The sequence below is a fragment of the Protomyctophum parallelum genome (assembly GCF_964188405.1).
Source record: "Protomyctophum parallelum genome assembly, chromosome: 4".
NCBI lineage: Eukaryota > Metazoa > Chordata > Actinopteri > Myctophiformes > Myctophidae > Protomyctophum > Protomyctophum parallelum.
Genome location: NC_139700.1, coordinates 46,749,899 through 46,767,410, shown reverse-complemented (window position 1 = coordinate 46,767,410; position 17,512 = coordinate 46,749,899). Strand labels below are relative to the sequence as shown.

Sequence of the window (17,512 nt, the reverse complement as noted above, 5' to 3'; positions counted from 1 at the left end):
TTGAGGAACTCATTAAAGGGGAAATGGACACAAATCAGAGCTTGCTCCTATTGATAAACCTTATCAAGGCTGCTTTGGAGATCAAGGATGAACAAGCCAGTGCTATGGTGAGCTTCATCCAAGAGTGCCCCCTAACTAGTCAGCAAGCTGTGGTAAAAGTTGGCTTCCACAACATTAGTATCCCCCCCAGTCAAGTGGCCTACATCAAGTGTAAAGTCCCAAATGATTTTGACTGCTCTGACTCAGTAGTGTTATTTGAGCCACATGAGGAAAGCACACTACTAGAGCAATTGGATTTCGGGGAAGGACTGGTGGAGATTGAAGGAACAGACAGACCTTATGTCACCATTCCTGTGGGGAACCCCACCACTCATAAGGTCACTTTACGTCCAAAGACAGCCTTAGGTAGTATTCAGCCTATTGCCAAGATTGTTCAAACTGACCAGTTAGAGTCCTCAGATAGAGCCACTGCAGTCATCGACCTGGTAGATGCTCCACTAGACGCCACGACAGGCAAACGCGAAACCGACAGCCTGTGGCACCCGCCTGTGGATCTAAGCTACCTAGAGGAGGAACAGCAGCGGGTCGCTAGAGACATGCTATATGAAGAATGCAAAGCATTTGCACAAGACGATGATGATACTGGGCGTATCCCCAGTTTACAGATGGAAATTAAGCTAAAGGATGACATCCCAGTGCAACGTCGATATGCATCAATCCCTAAACCGCTGTATAAGGAGGTCAAGGACTACATTGAGGATCTGTTGGCTAGAGGGTGGGTTGTAAAGTCAAAGTCGCCTTATTCTGCACCTGTTGTGTGTGTCCGTAAGAAAGACGGCAGCCTCAGGTTGTGCATTGACTACAGGCTGTTAAATCAAAAGACTGTCCCTGATAGACACCCACTCCCCCGCATCCAGGACCTCACCGACACCTTGGGAGGCTACCGATGGTTCTCAATCCTGGACCAAGGGAAAGCCTACCACCAAGGATTTATGGCTGAGGGCTCAAGACACTTGACTGCATTTATCACCCCATGGGGGCTGTATGAGTGGGTCCGAATACCTTTTGGGCTCACTAATGCACCAGCCTCATTCCAAAGGAGTATGGAGGAGATGCTCGCCTCTCTGCGTGATGAGCTGTGCATTCCCTATTTGGATGATGTACTCTGTTTTGCAAAGACATTCACTGATCATGTAGACGGACTGAGAAGAGTCCTTCGTGCCCTACAGAAGCATGGAGTAAAATTGAGACCAACCAAGTGTGAACTGTTCAAAAGAGAGGTCAGATATGTTGGGAGATTGGTCTCTGAAGAGGGAGTCCGCATTGACCCAAAAGATTTGGAGGCAGTCTTCTCACTGAGAGAGAAAACGCCCAGCACAGTTGGCCATGTTCGCAGGTTGCTGGGGTTTCTTAGCTATTTCCGTGCTTACATCCAAGACTTTTCTAAGACTGCAAAGCCACTCTACGAGCTCCTTCAAGTCAGGCGGACAGAAACTGGGATGCTACAAGGAAAGCCTGGCAAGAAAAGACCAACTCAAAAGAAAAGGGGATCACAGCTCTCATCCTCAACACCGGTGGAATGGACAGGAACACACCAGAGCACCCTAGAGAGACTGATCAATGTCCTAGCCAGTCCACCGGTATTGGCTTATCCGAACTTTGAACTCCCTTTCACTCTCCATACCGATGCCTCTGAACAAGGGCTTGGGGCGGTGCTGTACCAGCGACAGGAAGGACGGCTTAGAGTAATTGGGTATGGCTCTAGGACCCTGACACCAGCAGAGAGAAACTATAATCTCCACTCAGGCAAGCTGGAATTCCTGGCGCTCAAGTGGGCAGTATGCGAAAAGTTTCGTGACTACTTGTTCTATGCCCCCCACTTTACAATATACAAGCTTGCATCCGACAACAGCAAACAATCCAGTGCCCGAGGTAAGCAGTATTATGACCGGCATGTCAGGGGGGTGGGTCTGCAACCTGGTGACCGGGTATTAGTCCGGAACCTGAACGAGAGAGGTGGACCAGGAAAACTACGGTCGTACTGGGAGAAGACCGTCTACAAAGTGGTGGAGCAAGTGAAGGACTGTCCTGTGTATCGGGTATGTCCAGAATCAGGTGGAAATCAGAACTCTACACTTACCCGTACTCTGCATCGTAACCTACTACACTTAGTTAATGACCTACCAGTAGACCTGCCGCCACCTGCCGCCAAAGAAATCCCTAGGAAGAAAAAGTCAAGGAATAGAAGTCCACGGCCAGGGATGGAGTCAGAGATGGCATGTGACAGTGACACAGAGTCTGATGAAAATGACCAGCCTAGGACCTACTACTGGCTGAGAGTACCAACCAGAAGAGATCAAAGAAATGTTGAAACAACACTCACCTGCAACTCTCCAAGGGATCCTGTGCCTCAAAGGACACAGAGTATGTCTGCACCCGGAGAAGAGGGAGATATTAACATCGAACCTGAGGAAGAGTACTTACCTGTCGCACCTACCATGTTAGAGACGGGGTGTGAGCCAGAACAGACAATACCTTTTAGAGAACAGAGACAAGTGCTTAGTCCTCCAACAGACAACTCAGGAAATGAGTCAGTTAGGCGATCCACCAGAGATAGGAAGTGTACAAAGTTGCTTACTTACGAATCTTTGGGTCAGCCGTCTTACCATGACCACAGTGCAGTAAATTCAGCAGAAGCCTATGTAGGACAGTTTATGCCAGTTCAGGGGCCGCAGTCTTGTCTCATCCCCTTTCATACACCCTACCAGATACCGGCATACAATTCTCCCCCACCCTTTACTTTCTACCACACTGCACCTTATACTACACTATTGTCTTACATACCCACAGCTGCATATTAACGAGAAGCTTTACACACATACACTTATGGGTACTAGTGACAACCGTTCTCTTAAAATATATTGGTTTGAGAAGTAAGATTTGGTATTAGGTTGTAAGGAGACTTTTCTTTTTGTTGGGGAGTGTGTGACACACACTAAAAGTATGTATCACATTTTGTGTTTATTTTGTATTGAATACCAGTAGGAGGACTAGTAGTAGTAGGAGGACTACCACTAGGGGCAGTGTGGGGCAGTACGTGCTTTGATGGACTGTGGACTTTATCTTGTTGGTGGCTGCCTGCCTTCCTCATTCCAATGATAGCAGCTACAACTGAATGCAGCACGTTTTATTTGTCTCATCTGTCTTCCACTTTTAGGTATGTGTTTAAGTGCACAAGCATTTAGATTGACATGGAACAACATGTGAACATGTTTAGTTAATGGACAAACGTTTTTGAGAATGTATGATTGCAGTATGGTTTGCCTAAATAATATAATAATACAAGTTTCACACTTGTCTTGAACACTGTAAGTTTGTGTGGTAACAGTTACAGTTACTGTGTGTTTTCAAATGGGTAAATCTGTGTTTACTCCACAGAACAAAATGTATTAATTATTGTACCATTGTTTTCATGTAATGCTAATTTGGATATAAACAGTAGCAGCACTCTAGTATTTCTAGCCACAGTGAATGCCATATAAGAAAATGTGTATGAATGTAGTTGTCCATCTACAGTAAAGTCATGATTATTTGTTATTGATTATATTATTAATGAAAAGATTGAGCATCTGAAGTGAAGTTATTCACTATAATACAGACTGATAGACTGTATACTGATTGTTAATAAATGATTCCAATGATAGCAGCTACAACTGAATGCAGCACGTTTTATTTGTCTCATCTGTCTTCCACTTTTAGGAGACATAAATACTGTAGCACTGCCCCGTGCCCGGGAGGTGTTACACAAACGCTATAAAACACAAGTGAAGTTGTGCAAATCTTTGCGAGTTGTATTTTGCAGACAAGTGAAGCAGTGAAAACAGAAGTGAAGCAGTGAATACATGTGTGATTTGCGAGGTTTAGGCTTAGAGTAGGCCTATTAGTACAGCAGCTTAGCTCCATTATATCAATGAATCGTTCAGTTTGTGATAAAAGCATGAAATTTGGTACACTTATAGCCAAAGGCATTCTAAAAAGATTTGGATGTGGACCCAACTTGAATTTTCAACATGGCGCCCATAGCAGCCATTTTTCAAAATGGCCACCAGCAACAACAGTTTTCTTATGATATAATGAGAACCATAGCATCCTTAATTCTGCCACCTCCAGCTGTGCCTCCTTTTCATCAGTGCCCCCGTTTCCAACCGTACGGCATGGGCATGGCTGGTCTCACTACCATCGTATACATCTTCCCTCTCACAAATAACTCCTGACACATATGTCCCATATTCTCAATACACTGGCTTCGCTTGCTAGAACATTTCCATCTCTATACTCACCTTAAACTGTTACACTACTGTCTACTAGCTGTCTAGTCAATTGGTACAAATCATTTTCTCCCTCCCTCACCATCTCTCTAGGTGGCTAGGATAGGACTTTGTCCACAATTACATGCTACTGTATGTAACAACAAGAGCCGTTCTAGGGCTAGTGCACTCACAACACCAGGGAGTTCAACAAACCAAACTGTACTTTACCATTCAGACCACTCTGAGCGGAGTATCATTCTGAACTGTGGAGGGCAGTAGTGGTGCGCAAATAGCTTCGTGAACACTCACTGCCGGCGGAAACCCTAATAGAAGAAGACTGAATAACATCCTGGTGAATGGCTGTACCCGACTGACTGACGCACGTTTATGCACCGATCTGAATCTTTCTCAGAGTGTTTATGTTTATTTGTGAAAGGATATATCATCACCAGTATCTTCTCCTATAGTTGTCTCCTAGTGTGTGTTAATACACCTATCGCCGGGGGAGAGAGAGACACTGTTCCACTGTGAGAGGCTCAGCCCGTGTGGATCACAATACTATTGTTCTGCATTCATAACAGAACCGTCTTTCTTTGGAGAGGAGGTGGAATCATGCAGAGCTACTCCGATTATGATTCCGACGGCTATTCGTCAAACGACGACGTGGACTATGTACCGTCAGGTGAGAATTCACTAAAATACGTTATGTTATATGTTCCATTATACTTCAAATAGGAAAGGCTTTATCTATTTTGCAGGTGGAACAATAATGTGGGGTAGCAGATCTATTATCGGTGGTCTCAAACATAACCTCTTAATTGCAAGGAGACTCCATTACTCTGAGGGTGTACAAATGGAACCAAATTGACCCGTAACTTTGTTTTAAATGTGTTTCCATGATGTGTACACTTGCAGTTACAGACCTGCAAGGGGTCCATTTGGTTCCAGTTGTACGCATATACACAGACGACTAGCCCTCCAAGCAGAACCCAAATGCTACTGAAGTTTCTGACATTTGTTCGACCCAGTGCATTGGGTCCTGTTCCACGTCGTCCATGCCACCTGATTAAAACATTTACTGGCTCATGTTTACATGTTAAAACGCCTCCCCGCGGCATGTGACGCCATTATTTTCCTTGAGTTATTCTGAATTCGGTAACTTTAAGTAGCTATACATCCCGGTGCGAATATCTCCTGTGGCGCGGAAGCCGTTAAGTATTTTTAATATATGTTTGCCCGATTTGGAAGCTTGGATTCTTCTTGTTTATTGACACCTCATTGTACCGCCTATCTGGCTAGCTAGTGGCGCTATAGCTATGACACAGCAGATCAGAGGCAGGGACGTAGCCTCACAAGCCAACCGCACACCGGGAGGCGGTACAATAAACGGTAAACAAACAAGAAGAAATAAAGCGACCAAATCGGTCAAACAAAGATTAAAAATACTTAACGGCTTCCGCGCCACAGGAGATATTCGCACCGGGATGTATAGCTACTTAAAGTTACCGAATTCAGAATAACTCAAGGAAAATAATGGCGTCACATGCCGCGGGTCCTATTTTAGAGAGAATCTCCACATCCGCATTTAGGAATTTCCATACGAAAATACACTAGCGAGCAGGGACCCAACGTAAAACTAAACAAAATATCAAAAAAGTTTTACGTAGGGTCCCGAAAGGGGCTAACAGACGACCTGTAAGGGTCCATTTGGTACGTCCCCTCAATGAACCCAGATGGTCCCTCTGGACCCCACTTTGAGAACCACTGTATTTGAGATAAGAACCATTTTATTATGTGAGAGACTTGATATATAATGATATTGGCCCAAAGCAGGTCCTATCATTCTTTGTCACCCCATGTGAATGAACATGCAACAAACTGGCACATTCCTTTCTCACCATGCTGGCTTGTGGAGGACATTTACCAGACAGTGGCCTTGTGGTTAGAGTGTCCGCCCTGAAACTGGGACGTCGGGGGTTCGATCCCCGGCCGGGTCATACCAAAGACTGTAAATGTCAATGGGACCCTAATTGCGGCGGTTTAAAGGGCCGCCGCGAGGAGCTAAACATGAGAGTAAAGAGACGCTTGTATGACGCGCACGCAATGAATCAGGTCCACTCCAGCTGTAGGCCTACATTTGACCGTTTATTCAGCCACCACACGTAAGACACAAGTTCCCAGGCTTTTACCTAAATGTGGATGTTAAAGGTGATAACGTGCGTTTTGAATGCGGTCAACAGAAATTGTCTTCTCCCACGCTCACCCCCTCTCTCTGTCCAACTTCCATTCCTCTAGGGACAGGTAAACGCCATGATATCAGTGTGGCAGCAGCGCCCCAGACCCAGTGATAGCAGCTCGGGGTGCTGCGCAGATATGTCAGCTTTTACTCTGAAAGCCCCCCCCCCCCCTTCCGTTCCGTACAAAAATCGGGAGGCATAATGTTGCTTGCTTACCTCGCTATGATTGCGATAAAGTCGCTGGATAATCCCTCGTGTTCATATTTTGAACGAGAGGCGTGTTGAAGTCAGAAATGAAGAGCTTAGTATATCCATCTGGTCAAAACCACGGAGAGCTCCCTGGATTAGGAGACACGAGGCATTCTTTCTGAGCCGTAAACGGGGAAGTGATCGACGACGCACACGTGCGAACGGCAAGGAGTAGTGGTGGTGCAGAAGGAGAGGCCAATGAATGATATCGATGAAAATGCGCTAGGACGTGTGTACACGTCCTCGCGATCCATCGGTTGGATTAGCTATGCCGTTTCCACACGTCCTATATACGGTCTAAATGGGTTGAAAGTAAGCTTCAAACCTCCCCAAAGCAAACTAATTCGGCTACTTCTCGGGCCTGTGGCCCACATGATGACGCACCTCTTTTCATTTTCACCCCGTTTTGCTAGCCCAGGGTTGGCTCAGAGACTCAGAGTAGAAGTCTAGAAGACAGAGTTAACCCATTCTGACCTGAGATCAGATTCATACGTGGTTTCCACTGGACACACACTGGTCTGATTAACCCATTCTGACCCGAAATCAGATTCTAAAAATGTCAGTTGTTCTTCGATTTTTCAAAAAATAGCAGACCTACAAGCTCGTAGCGCGCCACTCGGTGGCGCGCTATGAGCTTGTAGATCTGCTATTTTTCAATAGCTAAAGCATAACATGACGCTAACACCAAAATGGGTTCCCGTTCAGAATGGGTTAAAGCGTTTGAAAATGGGATTGACGTTCAAAATTGTAAAAGCGACTGCCCCCCCCCCCCCAGTGCCCTCGGTATACCGTTATTTAGTTTTTCACGTCATGTTTAATATGAATTGAATAAATAGGAACCCGGATTCTTTTGTGCTTTATCCTTTTTTAAGACCCAAGTGTTTTGACTGTACTTCTCTGTTGCCGTTTGCATTTCTGTCTAGTTAAGTATTCAATCAATCAATCTGTGTGTGGGGCAGCGGTGGCCGGACGGTTTGCGGAGCGGTCTTGATATCGGAAGGTCGCTAGTTCGTATCCCCGGACCGGCACGTTAAAATTACCACTGTTGAAGTGCCCTTGAGCAAGGCATTGAACCCCTACCATGAAATGTTCTATGAGCAGGGCCTGGCTGTAAACAAGTTCTTGAGCTTAGTCCAGTTACCCTGGGTAAACATGCTAACTTTCTTTCTTTCTTTCTTTCTGTGTGTGTCTCCGTAGACGACAACCTCAGCGAAGATGACCTGAGCCTGTGCGAGAAGGAGGACCCTCTGGACGAGGGCGACGGCGTGCCACACGGCCACGAGGGAACCACGGTGGCCGCCAAGAAGAAAAAGAAGAAGGGTCAGGACATCACCATGAGGTGGGCACATACTGACTGTCTGGAGTGGCTAGTCTAGTGGTTAAGACGTTGGACTTTCGCGCGGGAGACCCGAGTTCGAATCGCGATGTTTAAAACACCCAAAAGGGGTTCCCTTTTATTATTAAAGATGTTTTGTGTCATGCCGGGGTTTTGCTAATATTCGCAGAAAGAGGAAGAAAGGCGGTTTGAAGCTAGAGGGAGAGGAGAAGGAATTAGGCAATGCAGAGGAGGAGGAGAAGAAGAAGAAGGAGGAGGAGGAGGAGAGAACCACCGACGCGGCGGCGGCGGCCTCGGGTCAGAAGCAGAAGAAGGCCGACGACCTCTGGGCCAGTTTCCTGAGCGACGTGGGATCCTCCAGACCCAAACCCCCCCCCTCGTCGTGCAGCACGCCCTCCCCGCAGTCTTCAGGCGCACGGCAGGTACGCGGAGTGGAGTGTATAGCCCCGAAAGTATAGTCGGTGTGGCGCAAGTTCAGTCCATTCTGATCAAGCCACACGATTAGTAGTAGCCTCGCAAAACCCAGACGTTTTCATTTCCGGGGAGAACAAAAAAAAGTCTGGGTCAGAGTCCACTTCAATTCGGCATAGAGAGTAGCGCAAACGTCGCTCGCTCTCTGCTGAGTTCTGATCGTCTGCACCTTTGTTAAATTGACACACACGCACACGCACACATGTACACACACACACACACACACACACACACACACACACACACACACACACACACACACACACTCCTCTCTCTCTCTCTGTCGCTCTTAAGTAATTAGTCTCACTAGTCCTTACCCGTTCTGAATATATGCAAACAGCAAATCATGTTCAGTGTGTGATGTAATAGATCACATTACTGATAGGGGGGGGAATTGTTTACAGATGGTCTTGGGAAGTTGGGTTGGGCACTAAAGTATAGGCTAATTAAATGCTGTAGTACAATCATAAGTACACCATTGATGTGTGATGTAAATATGGTGGTGATATTCTGCCTATAAATGGAAGTTATTGAATATTTTCAAGGTCGGTGTTGCACTTTGTAGACGGTCCCTAACCGCTCACCGTCTGCTGCCCGTGGAGATATAAGCTATTAAACGGTGAACGCGGAGGTTGGCTTTTTGGGCTTCAAAGCAAGTTGTAGTTTGTTCTTTATATAATCAGGATAAGAATTAGATGTTTTGTGTGATTTAGGAACGTGTCGTTGTCATTGCATCTGTCTGTATGTATTTTGTCATTGTGTTGTTCCGACGGCACGGGATCTGTCTTCTCCAAACGTCTCCATTTGGCCACCCCGAGACCCCGACAGATAAGCATTCCGTTGTGATCGTGCTGTTCAGTGTGTCACGCAGCCACGCTGGGTGCGCGCAGGGCTGTAAGCTGTCGTTGTCAGTGTCCAGGCTTTGAGCGTGCATGTAGCCCATGTGTAATGCACGGCGAAGGAGGTGGTTGAGGAGGGGGCGGACAGTGTAAATGGTGCATTTATATATAGCGGCGGAGCGGCTGCAGTCCTGGCTGTGTGTCGCTGATCATAAGCCCAGAAACAGTATCCTCGGAGCGGCTGCAGTCCTGGCTGTGTGTCACTGATCATAAGCCCAGAAACAGTGTCCTCGGAGCGGCTGCAGTCCTGGCTGTGTGTCGCTGGTCATTCACATCCAACACGGACACAGAACAGATGCTCCGACGGGGCTGGGTTTCGCTTCCTACGTCACACTACAAACGGTGACCTATCGAATTATGCGTCCCACACCCCCTCCACAGGCACACAATTCTTCAAGTTACAATTCTCCATGATCGTGTGGTGATGTAAAAACAATATCTGTACAGTAAATATGACAGTTGCGTCGGTAAAAAAGTAGCCTAGCTGGATTGTGGGAGCGTGCAGATTTATTTTGGCATGGAGAGATGTGTGCTAATAGTGTGGCTCGGTCGGAGATAGAGCACGGACAAATAAACTGGTTTTTATTCACTAATAAATTCATTATTAATCTTATTGGAAAAATGGCTTCGTTAAGACCTCCATATTATTATGGTCAATGCCTGTGTGAAAAGTGGGAGCGATTGGTGCAGGCAATGAGGAGATAAGTGTTTGTTTCTGACAGACAGACAGACAGACAGACAGACAGACATTCAGACATTCGCTCTATTATTATTAGGATGTCGCGCAGCTGCGCATAGTTTCTCCCGACTGCCTGTGATGTTTTTTCCCAACCAATCGCAACGCTTGTTTCATTCGCGGAGAATGTAAAACTGGATTTGCAAAAGCATCAATGTCATTTCCTTTGGGCAATATACTTCCGCTAAAATCCCGCAACTTCCGCTGAGAGTCTTTTCAGCGTAGGTCTTGCCCAGGGTGCACGATTAGCGGAGAGCCGTGAGCTTTGTAACTCTGTCTATACTCTATGGCAGGGGTTCTCAACCCGTGGGTCGCGACCCCCCGGGGGGGGGGGGGGGGGGGGGGGGAAATGAAGAGTTTACATTATAGTACACATAGTATACATGCATACACCTACCCACATGATTATATCTGTTTTCAGTATTTATTTATGGTGTATTGTCTCTATTATTAAGGTTATTGTAGCAGTCAATTTGTAGTGGGGGTCGGGAGGGGGCGGGGCGGGGGTCCCGAGACACTGCCAAAGCATTTCCGGGGGTCCCCGGGGCCAAAAAGAGGTTGAGAACCCCCTGCTCTATGGCTCTGGACAGCACTGTACTGCCTGTCACTGTGCCACCGTGCCCCTCAGCTTACCCCCTGTTCTATGGCTCTGGACAGCACTGTACCGCCTGTCACTGTGCCACCGTGCCCCTCAGCTTACCCCCTGTTCTATGGCTCTGGACAGCACTGTACCGCCTGTCACTGTGCCACCGTGCCCCTCAGCTTACCCCCTGTTCTATGGCTCTGGACAGCACTGTACCGCCTGTCACTGTGCCACCGTGCCCCTCAGCTTACCCCCTGTTCTATGGCTCTGGACAGCACTGTACCGCCTGTCACTGTGCCACCGTGCCCCTCAGCTTACCCCCTGATCTATGGCTCTGGACAGCACTGTACCGCCTGTCACTGTGCCACCGTGCCCCTCAGCTTACCCCCTGCTCTATGGCTCTGGACAGCACTGTACCGCCTGTCACTGTGCCACCGTGCCCCTCAGCTTACCCCCTGATCTATGGCTCTGGACAGCACTGTACCGCCTGTCACTGTGCCACCGTGCCCCTCAGCTTACCCCCTGATCTATGGCTCTGGACAGCACTGTACCGCCTGTCACTGTGCCACCGTGCCCCTCAGCTTACCCCCTGATCTATGGCTCTGGACAGCACTGTACCGCCTGTCACTGAGCCACCGTGCCCCTCAGCTTACCCCCTGCTCTATGGCTCTGGACAGCACTGTACCGACTGTCACTGTGCCACCGTGCCCCTCAGCTTTTAATGCTTGTTTTTTTTTGTTTACACTATATTGTAAAAAAAAAACCCATTTGGACCTGAGATCAGATTCTAAAAATGTCTTCTACATCCTGACAGTTTTCATTCTGACCTGAGATCAGATTCTAAAAATGTCTTCTACATCCTGACAGTTTTCTGAAAAAGCTATGTTTCTGTGTCAGTGGTTCTTCGATTCTTCAAATATAGCAGATCTTGTAGATCTGCTATTTTTCAATAGCTAATGCATAGCATAATGCTAACACCAAAAGGGGTTCCCGCCCAAAATGGGCTAATGCGTTTGTCAGGCCAACGTTTGTGTTTACACGTGCGTGCTCACACTAGAAGCTGGACATAGGAGAGGGGCTGGCACCCCTCAAAAATAGGGTGGCGGGGGAATTGGAACACCCATTCGAGATTTGTGGAACGTTTTCACATTTTCAGTTTTAACACATTTTCTTGCAGTATACTGTCTTTACTCCTCATTCATCCGCCACATTGTTTGCTTCTTTTCCTTTATTTGATGCGATTGCATTCACACCTGCAGCGAGTCGTAGTTAGGGGTGCCCTTGGAAGCGAAGTGAAACCCCCCGTTTTATTTTTTATTTTTGCGAAGTAGAATGCGGTTCTTTAATGCGCAAGTAGGATTCGTTCGAATGAGCCTTCACACGACACCTGCCAAACGAAGCGCACGTCCCGACAATACACAGCAGGATTAGTTTTAATCGCAGTATCGCGTGTTGGTGTGAATGAGCACTTTGATGTTGTCTTTCTATTTAACCCATTTTGACCTGAGATCAGATTCTAAAAATGTCTTCTACATCCTGACAGTTTTCTGAAAAAAGCTATGTCTCTATGTCAGTCGTTCTTCGACTTTTCAAAAAAATAGCAGACCTACTAAAGCATGACATAATAAACACCAAAAGGGGTTCCCGCCCAAAGCCACGGTTGGTGGCTCCAGGAGCCACATTTTGAATGTAGTAAATAAATATTGTCATGCGGAGGAAAAAAAAGAGAATGGTGAGAGAATTGTGATCTCAATTCTCGTGGAGGAAAATGGAGATTCACATTAGAGCACTATGAGCCGCCAAGTGAGAAAAAGACCAAGGTAACTCTAACGAATCGGGTTCTCAACCCCTTGTTTTTTCGTTTGTTTTTTCCACTCGTCAGCTCGATCGTGTGTTAAATGGGGCATTTACATACTGTAGCGCCTTTTATCCAAGGTGCTGTACATAGATTGTGTGCATCAATTCACCCATTCACACACACATACACACACACACACACACACACATACACACACACACACACACACACACACACACACACACACACACACACACACATGCATACACCGGTGGCGGCGGGAACCGTGCAAGGCACCAACCGGAACATCCGGAGCATTATTTAGGGGTTCAGTGTCTTCTTGCTCAAGGACACTTGGGTTCGAACTGGCAACCTTTGCGGTTCCAAATCCAGACACTATCCCTTTTGAGACACCGCCGTCCACGTGCTGCTATGATCTTTAGAACCCAGACCGCCAGAATCTTTAATAATATGAGGTGTGTTTTGTCTTTTTTTTCTTCAGGTTGACACATCGGTGTCGAAGGGGTCTCCGTCGTCTTCAGAGCCCACGGCCCGGTCGTCGGAACCCTCCAAAGTCGTCACCATCACTAAGGTGTTTGATTTTGCTGGAGAGGAGGTCAGGTACGATGGATGAGTCATCCCCACTTCACTTTAGTTTGAGTTCTTCAGCGCCGGAAATATATATGTGACCAGATTTGACTGAGAAGCCTGCCGTCGCGCAAATTAGGCAGACTCTTCACATACTAGAGCATGTCTGGAATAAGTGTCAGACAGTGCTGAAATCGACATGTAAATATGAAATAAATGCTTAAACATGTATCTAGGTGTAATGTTAGAGACCACAGAAGTGAACCTGTTTTCTCAACTCGCCGTTTCTCTGCAAGACATTTACTCTATAAGCTATATCTCCAAAACCGGTGGGTCAAACTGAACAACCAATATGTCAATTCGAAGCTATGATCCCCGGCTTTCATATGACATGAACAAAATAACGAAAATCCAATGGCAGTCCCTCAGTCAAATTTAGTCACATATATGTCTGCTGTCCGGAGGAAACCACATAACTCCAAAATATATTTTTTAACCCATTTATTACCCATTTAATGTTTAAAAAACAGTTTTCGGACAAACCCACGGTTCTCAAACATTTTCATGTCGAGGAACCCCGAAATTATATGTAATTGGTCGCCGACCTCCATCTGAAAATATGTTGTTCCAGGGTCAAATATTTCAGTTTAAAACATTCGCTCGGAAAGAACATATACTCGTGGCACTGATTTGTGCCACATTTTCAGGATTTTTCAAAAATAGCAGACCTGCAAGCTCGTAGGCGCTATGAGCTTGTAGGTCTGCTATTTTTCAATAGCTAACATGATGCATTAAACACCAATTAGGGGTTCCTGCCCATAATGGGTTAAGGAAATGAATGAAACCTTATATTTTGTACACGACGCAATACTGCCTCGTCAAAGTTGGTGTTGTGACTTTAGACATTGTCATTTCCTTGCATGCGAAGGAGAGAGGTGGTGACGTAGTTGGCTGTTTTAGCAGACAGTTTTGTCCAATGTGTTTTTTTACTACTTTCCATTGGTTCAATATTTCCGAAACAACACACAGACCTAAAGGGTGTTCAATAGCACTGATTCACGGGAAAGAAACCCTCAACCCTCCGGACAGAAAGAAACCCTCAACCCTCCGGACAGCAACAATATATGTGTGCATCTAGCAGAAAGAAACCCTCAACCCTCCGGACACTCGGACAGCAACAATATATTAAAGAAACCCTCAACCCTCCGGACAGAAAGAAACCCTCAACCCTCCGGACAGAAAGAAACCCTCAACCCTCCGGACAGAAAGAAACCCTCAACCCTCCGGACAGAAAGAAACCCTCAACCCTCCGGACAGAAAGAAACCCTCAACCCTCCGGACAGAAAGAAACCCTCAACCCTCCGGACAGAAAGAAACCCTCAACCCTCCGGACACTCGGACAGCAACAATATATTAAATATATATAAAGAAACCCTCAACCCTCCGGACAGCAACAATATATTTGTGCATCTAGCAGAGTGGCTCAGGGCCACAGCCTGATGGCCTTAACCCATTCTGACCTGAGATCAGATTCATACACGGTTTCCGCCGAACACACACTGGTCTGATGAACCCATTCTGACCTGAGATCAGATTCTAAAAAATGTCAGTCGTTCTTCGATTTAAAAAAAAATAGCAGACCTACAAGCTCGTATCGCGCCACTCGGTGGCGCGATATGAGCTTGTAGATCTGCTATTTTTAAATAGCTAAAGCATAACATGATGCCGACACCAAAATGGGTGCCCGTTCAGAATGGGTTAAAAAGTCTAATATCTCCCCCGGTCCATAGCGATATCCCTTTGGTCTAGTGGTTAAGATGTTGGACTTTCACACGGGAGACCCGAGTTCAAATCCCGGGCCTCACACACAGAGAAATAATGGAGTTTGTTTGTCTAGTAGATCAACACACACACACACACACACACACACACACACACACACACACACACACACACACACACACACACACACACACACACACACACACACACACACACAATATGTAATATCACCATAGTTCACTTTGGCAACGAGAGAAAGTGGAGAATAGTCAGTTTACCGTTTAATTTGACAGTGCCTTTAGCTATCCCAAACGTCACCACAAGATGGCACAAAAGATCCACAAATGAATCTTCTGTCAGCGTTTAGATTATTAGTGTTCTATGGCTGAGAGACTCTTGAGCCTTTATTTTAAGGTGTTCCGATTGCTTTTCTTAAAGTCAGGTTTGTCAGTTACCTGAAATTAAAGTCGGGTATGTTTTGATTAGGATGAATTTGCCTTGGTGATACGTTGACAATATATACACATGTGTATATATATATATATATATATATATATATATAATGTCATATAATTTATTTAAAAAAATTAACAAGTTCTTAAAACCGTCGACAGACTCTGCTTTCTTCAGCTCAAGGGGCAGGGCATTCCACAAAGTGGGGGCGACCGCTGCAAATGCACGGTCACCCCTTTGTTTTGAGTCTAGTTGTAGGAATAGACAGAAGACCTTTATCGGAGGACCTGAGAGAACGTATGTCTGGCTTTGCTTGCAGTATAGTTCAGAGATGTAAAGTGGAGCCAGTCCGTGTAATGCCTTATATGTTATTAACCCATTCTGACCTGAGATCAGATTCATACGAGGTTTCCACTGGACACACACTGGTCTGATCAACCCATTCTGACCTGAGATCAGATTCTAAAAAAAATGTCAGTCGTTCTGCTATTTTTCAATAGCTAAAGCATAACATAGTGCTAACACCAAAATAGGTTCCCGTTCAGAATGGGTTAAGGTAATTTTGAAATTGTTCCTGGATTTGACGGGCAACCGATGGAGTGCAGCCAAGCACGGGAGTAATGTGAGATCTGCGGGGTGTGTTTGTGAGAATCCTGTGTAGTCACTACGACCACAAATGTCCCAAGAAACTAGCTAGCCTAGCCACCGAGTTTGCTAGCGCTCTGGGAGAACAGAGCAGCTGCATTATTTGTTTTGATCAGGTGGTGAACAGTGCTGGTTTGATCCACGCGGCTAGAAGCCGTTTCAACCAATCAGATTGCTTCCTCGAAACGACCTGTGGTATAATAGTTGTTTAACTAGGCCTATACCTATTATGTAATTTTTCTTTTTTTAAATAATAGTTGTATTTTTTTAAACTGTACATTGGTGACTATAACTATAATCTAGCTGATCTTGAGGCCTACTCTGAAAGCCATGACCCGGAAACACTTTACTAAAAAAGTTGACTTTACAAAGTGACCTCACATCCCCGATCATCTTAATCTATTTTTTTACGCTCCAAAAAGCGTTCATATTTTGCGGGAGAGACGGATGAGGAGCAGAAATGAAGCGCCAGCATATCGATCCATTCATCACCACGGAGAGCGCCCTGGATTAGGAGATACGAGTCATTCTTTCCGCCGCGCTAACATGGGAGTCAATGACAAGCTAATAGTTGCACTGAGCGTTAGCATACGGCAAGCGAAAAGTGAAATGCCAAAAAAAATAATAGGAAAAATTCGGAATATTCTTATCTCGCCCCGTATCTTTGAGGGTGCGCTAGGACGTACAGGTACGTCCATTGGACCTCTCGGTTCCAATCCTTATGACGAACAGGTGCGTCCTATGAACTGAAACGGTTAATAGTCGACTAGTTGCTTAACGCCCTATTCAGGGTAGAAAACAGTATTTAAATGACATCCACCAGCAGTACCAACCACCAGGAACAAACATCGCATTCATGAAATCCTTTTTCATTCTTTACTTTCTTTTCATTCCTTACTATTGTGTTTTTAATTGAGGTGAACGTTCCTGAGATGAGGCGACAGTAAGGATACTATGTAGGTTCTAATCTGGAAAGGTATTCCTTTTAACCCATTTAGGCCTGACGTCAAAAAAAAAGAAAAAAAAGCCTTCTAAATCCTGACAGTTTTCTGACAAAAACTGTTTCTATATCAGTTGGTGCTCAACCTTTTTCATGCCAAGGACCCCCAGGATTATCTGAATTTGGCCACGGACCCCCCCCCCCCCCCCCCCACCTGAAAATATGTCAGAAGCAAAGACTCGAGTTAAAAAACATTCGCTCTGCAAGAATATATATTCCAAATTGGCGCCACATTTTCACAATTTAAAACAAAATAGCAGATCTACAAGCTCGGTGTCACACTATGAGCTTGTAGATCTGCTATTTTTTTCAATAGCCAAAGTACAGCGTAATGCTTTAAACGCCTAAAGGCGTTCCCGTCCATAATTGGTTAAAACGAGAATGACATGATACACCATTACGATACGAGGACAGTACTACAGATT

At 45.8% G+C, this 17,512-nt stretch overlaps 1 protein-coding gene across 1 annotated transcript in view; it reads left to right on the top strand.

Moving 5' to 3' along the window:
- Positions 1–4,861: 4,861 nt before the first annotated feature.
- cfdp1 (craniofacial development protein 1) overlaps positions 4,862–17,512 on the top strand; it is a gene marked incomplete at its 3' end in the record, with an annotated part of 67,710 nt that continues 55,059 nt past the window's right edge. Inside the window, exons 1-4 of the mRNA XM_083762837.1 lie at positions 4,862–4,992; positions 7,994–8,135; positions 8,302–8,554; positions 13,122–13,240. Of these exons, the coding sequence (XP_083618963.1) occupies positions 4,923–4,992; positions 7,994–8,135; positions 8,302–8,554; positions 13,122–13,240 (584 nt within the window). The 5' untranslated portion in view covers positions 4,862–4,922. The remainder of the gene's footprint in view (positions 4,993–7,993; positions 8,136–8,301; positions 8,555–13,121; positions 13,241–17,512) is intronic.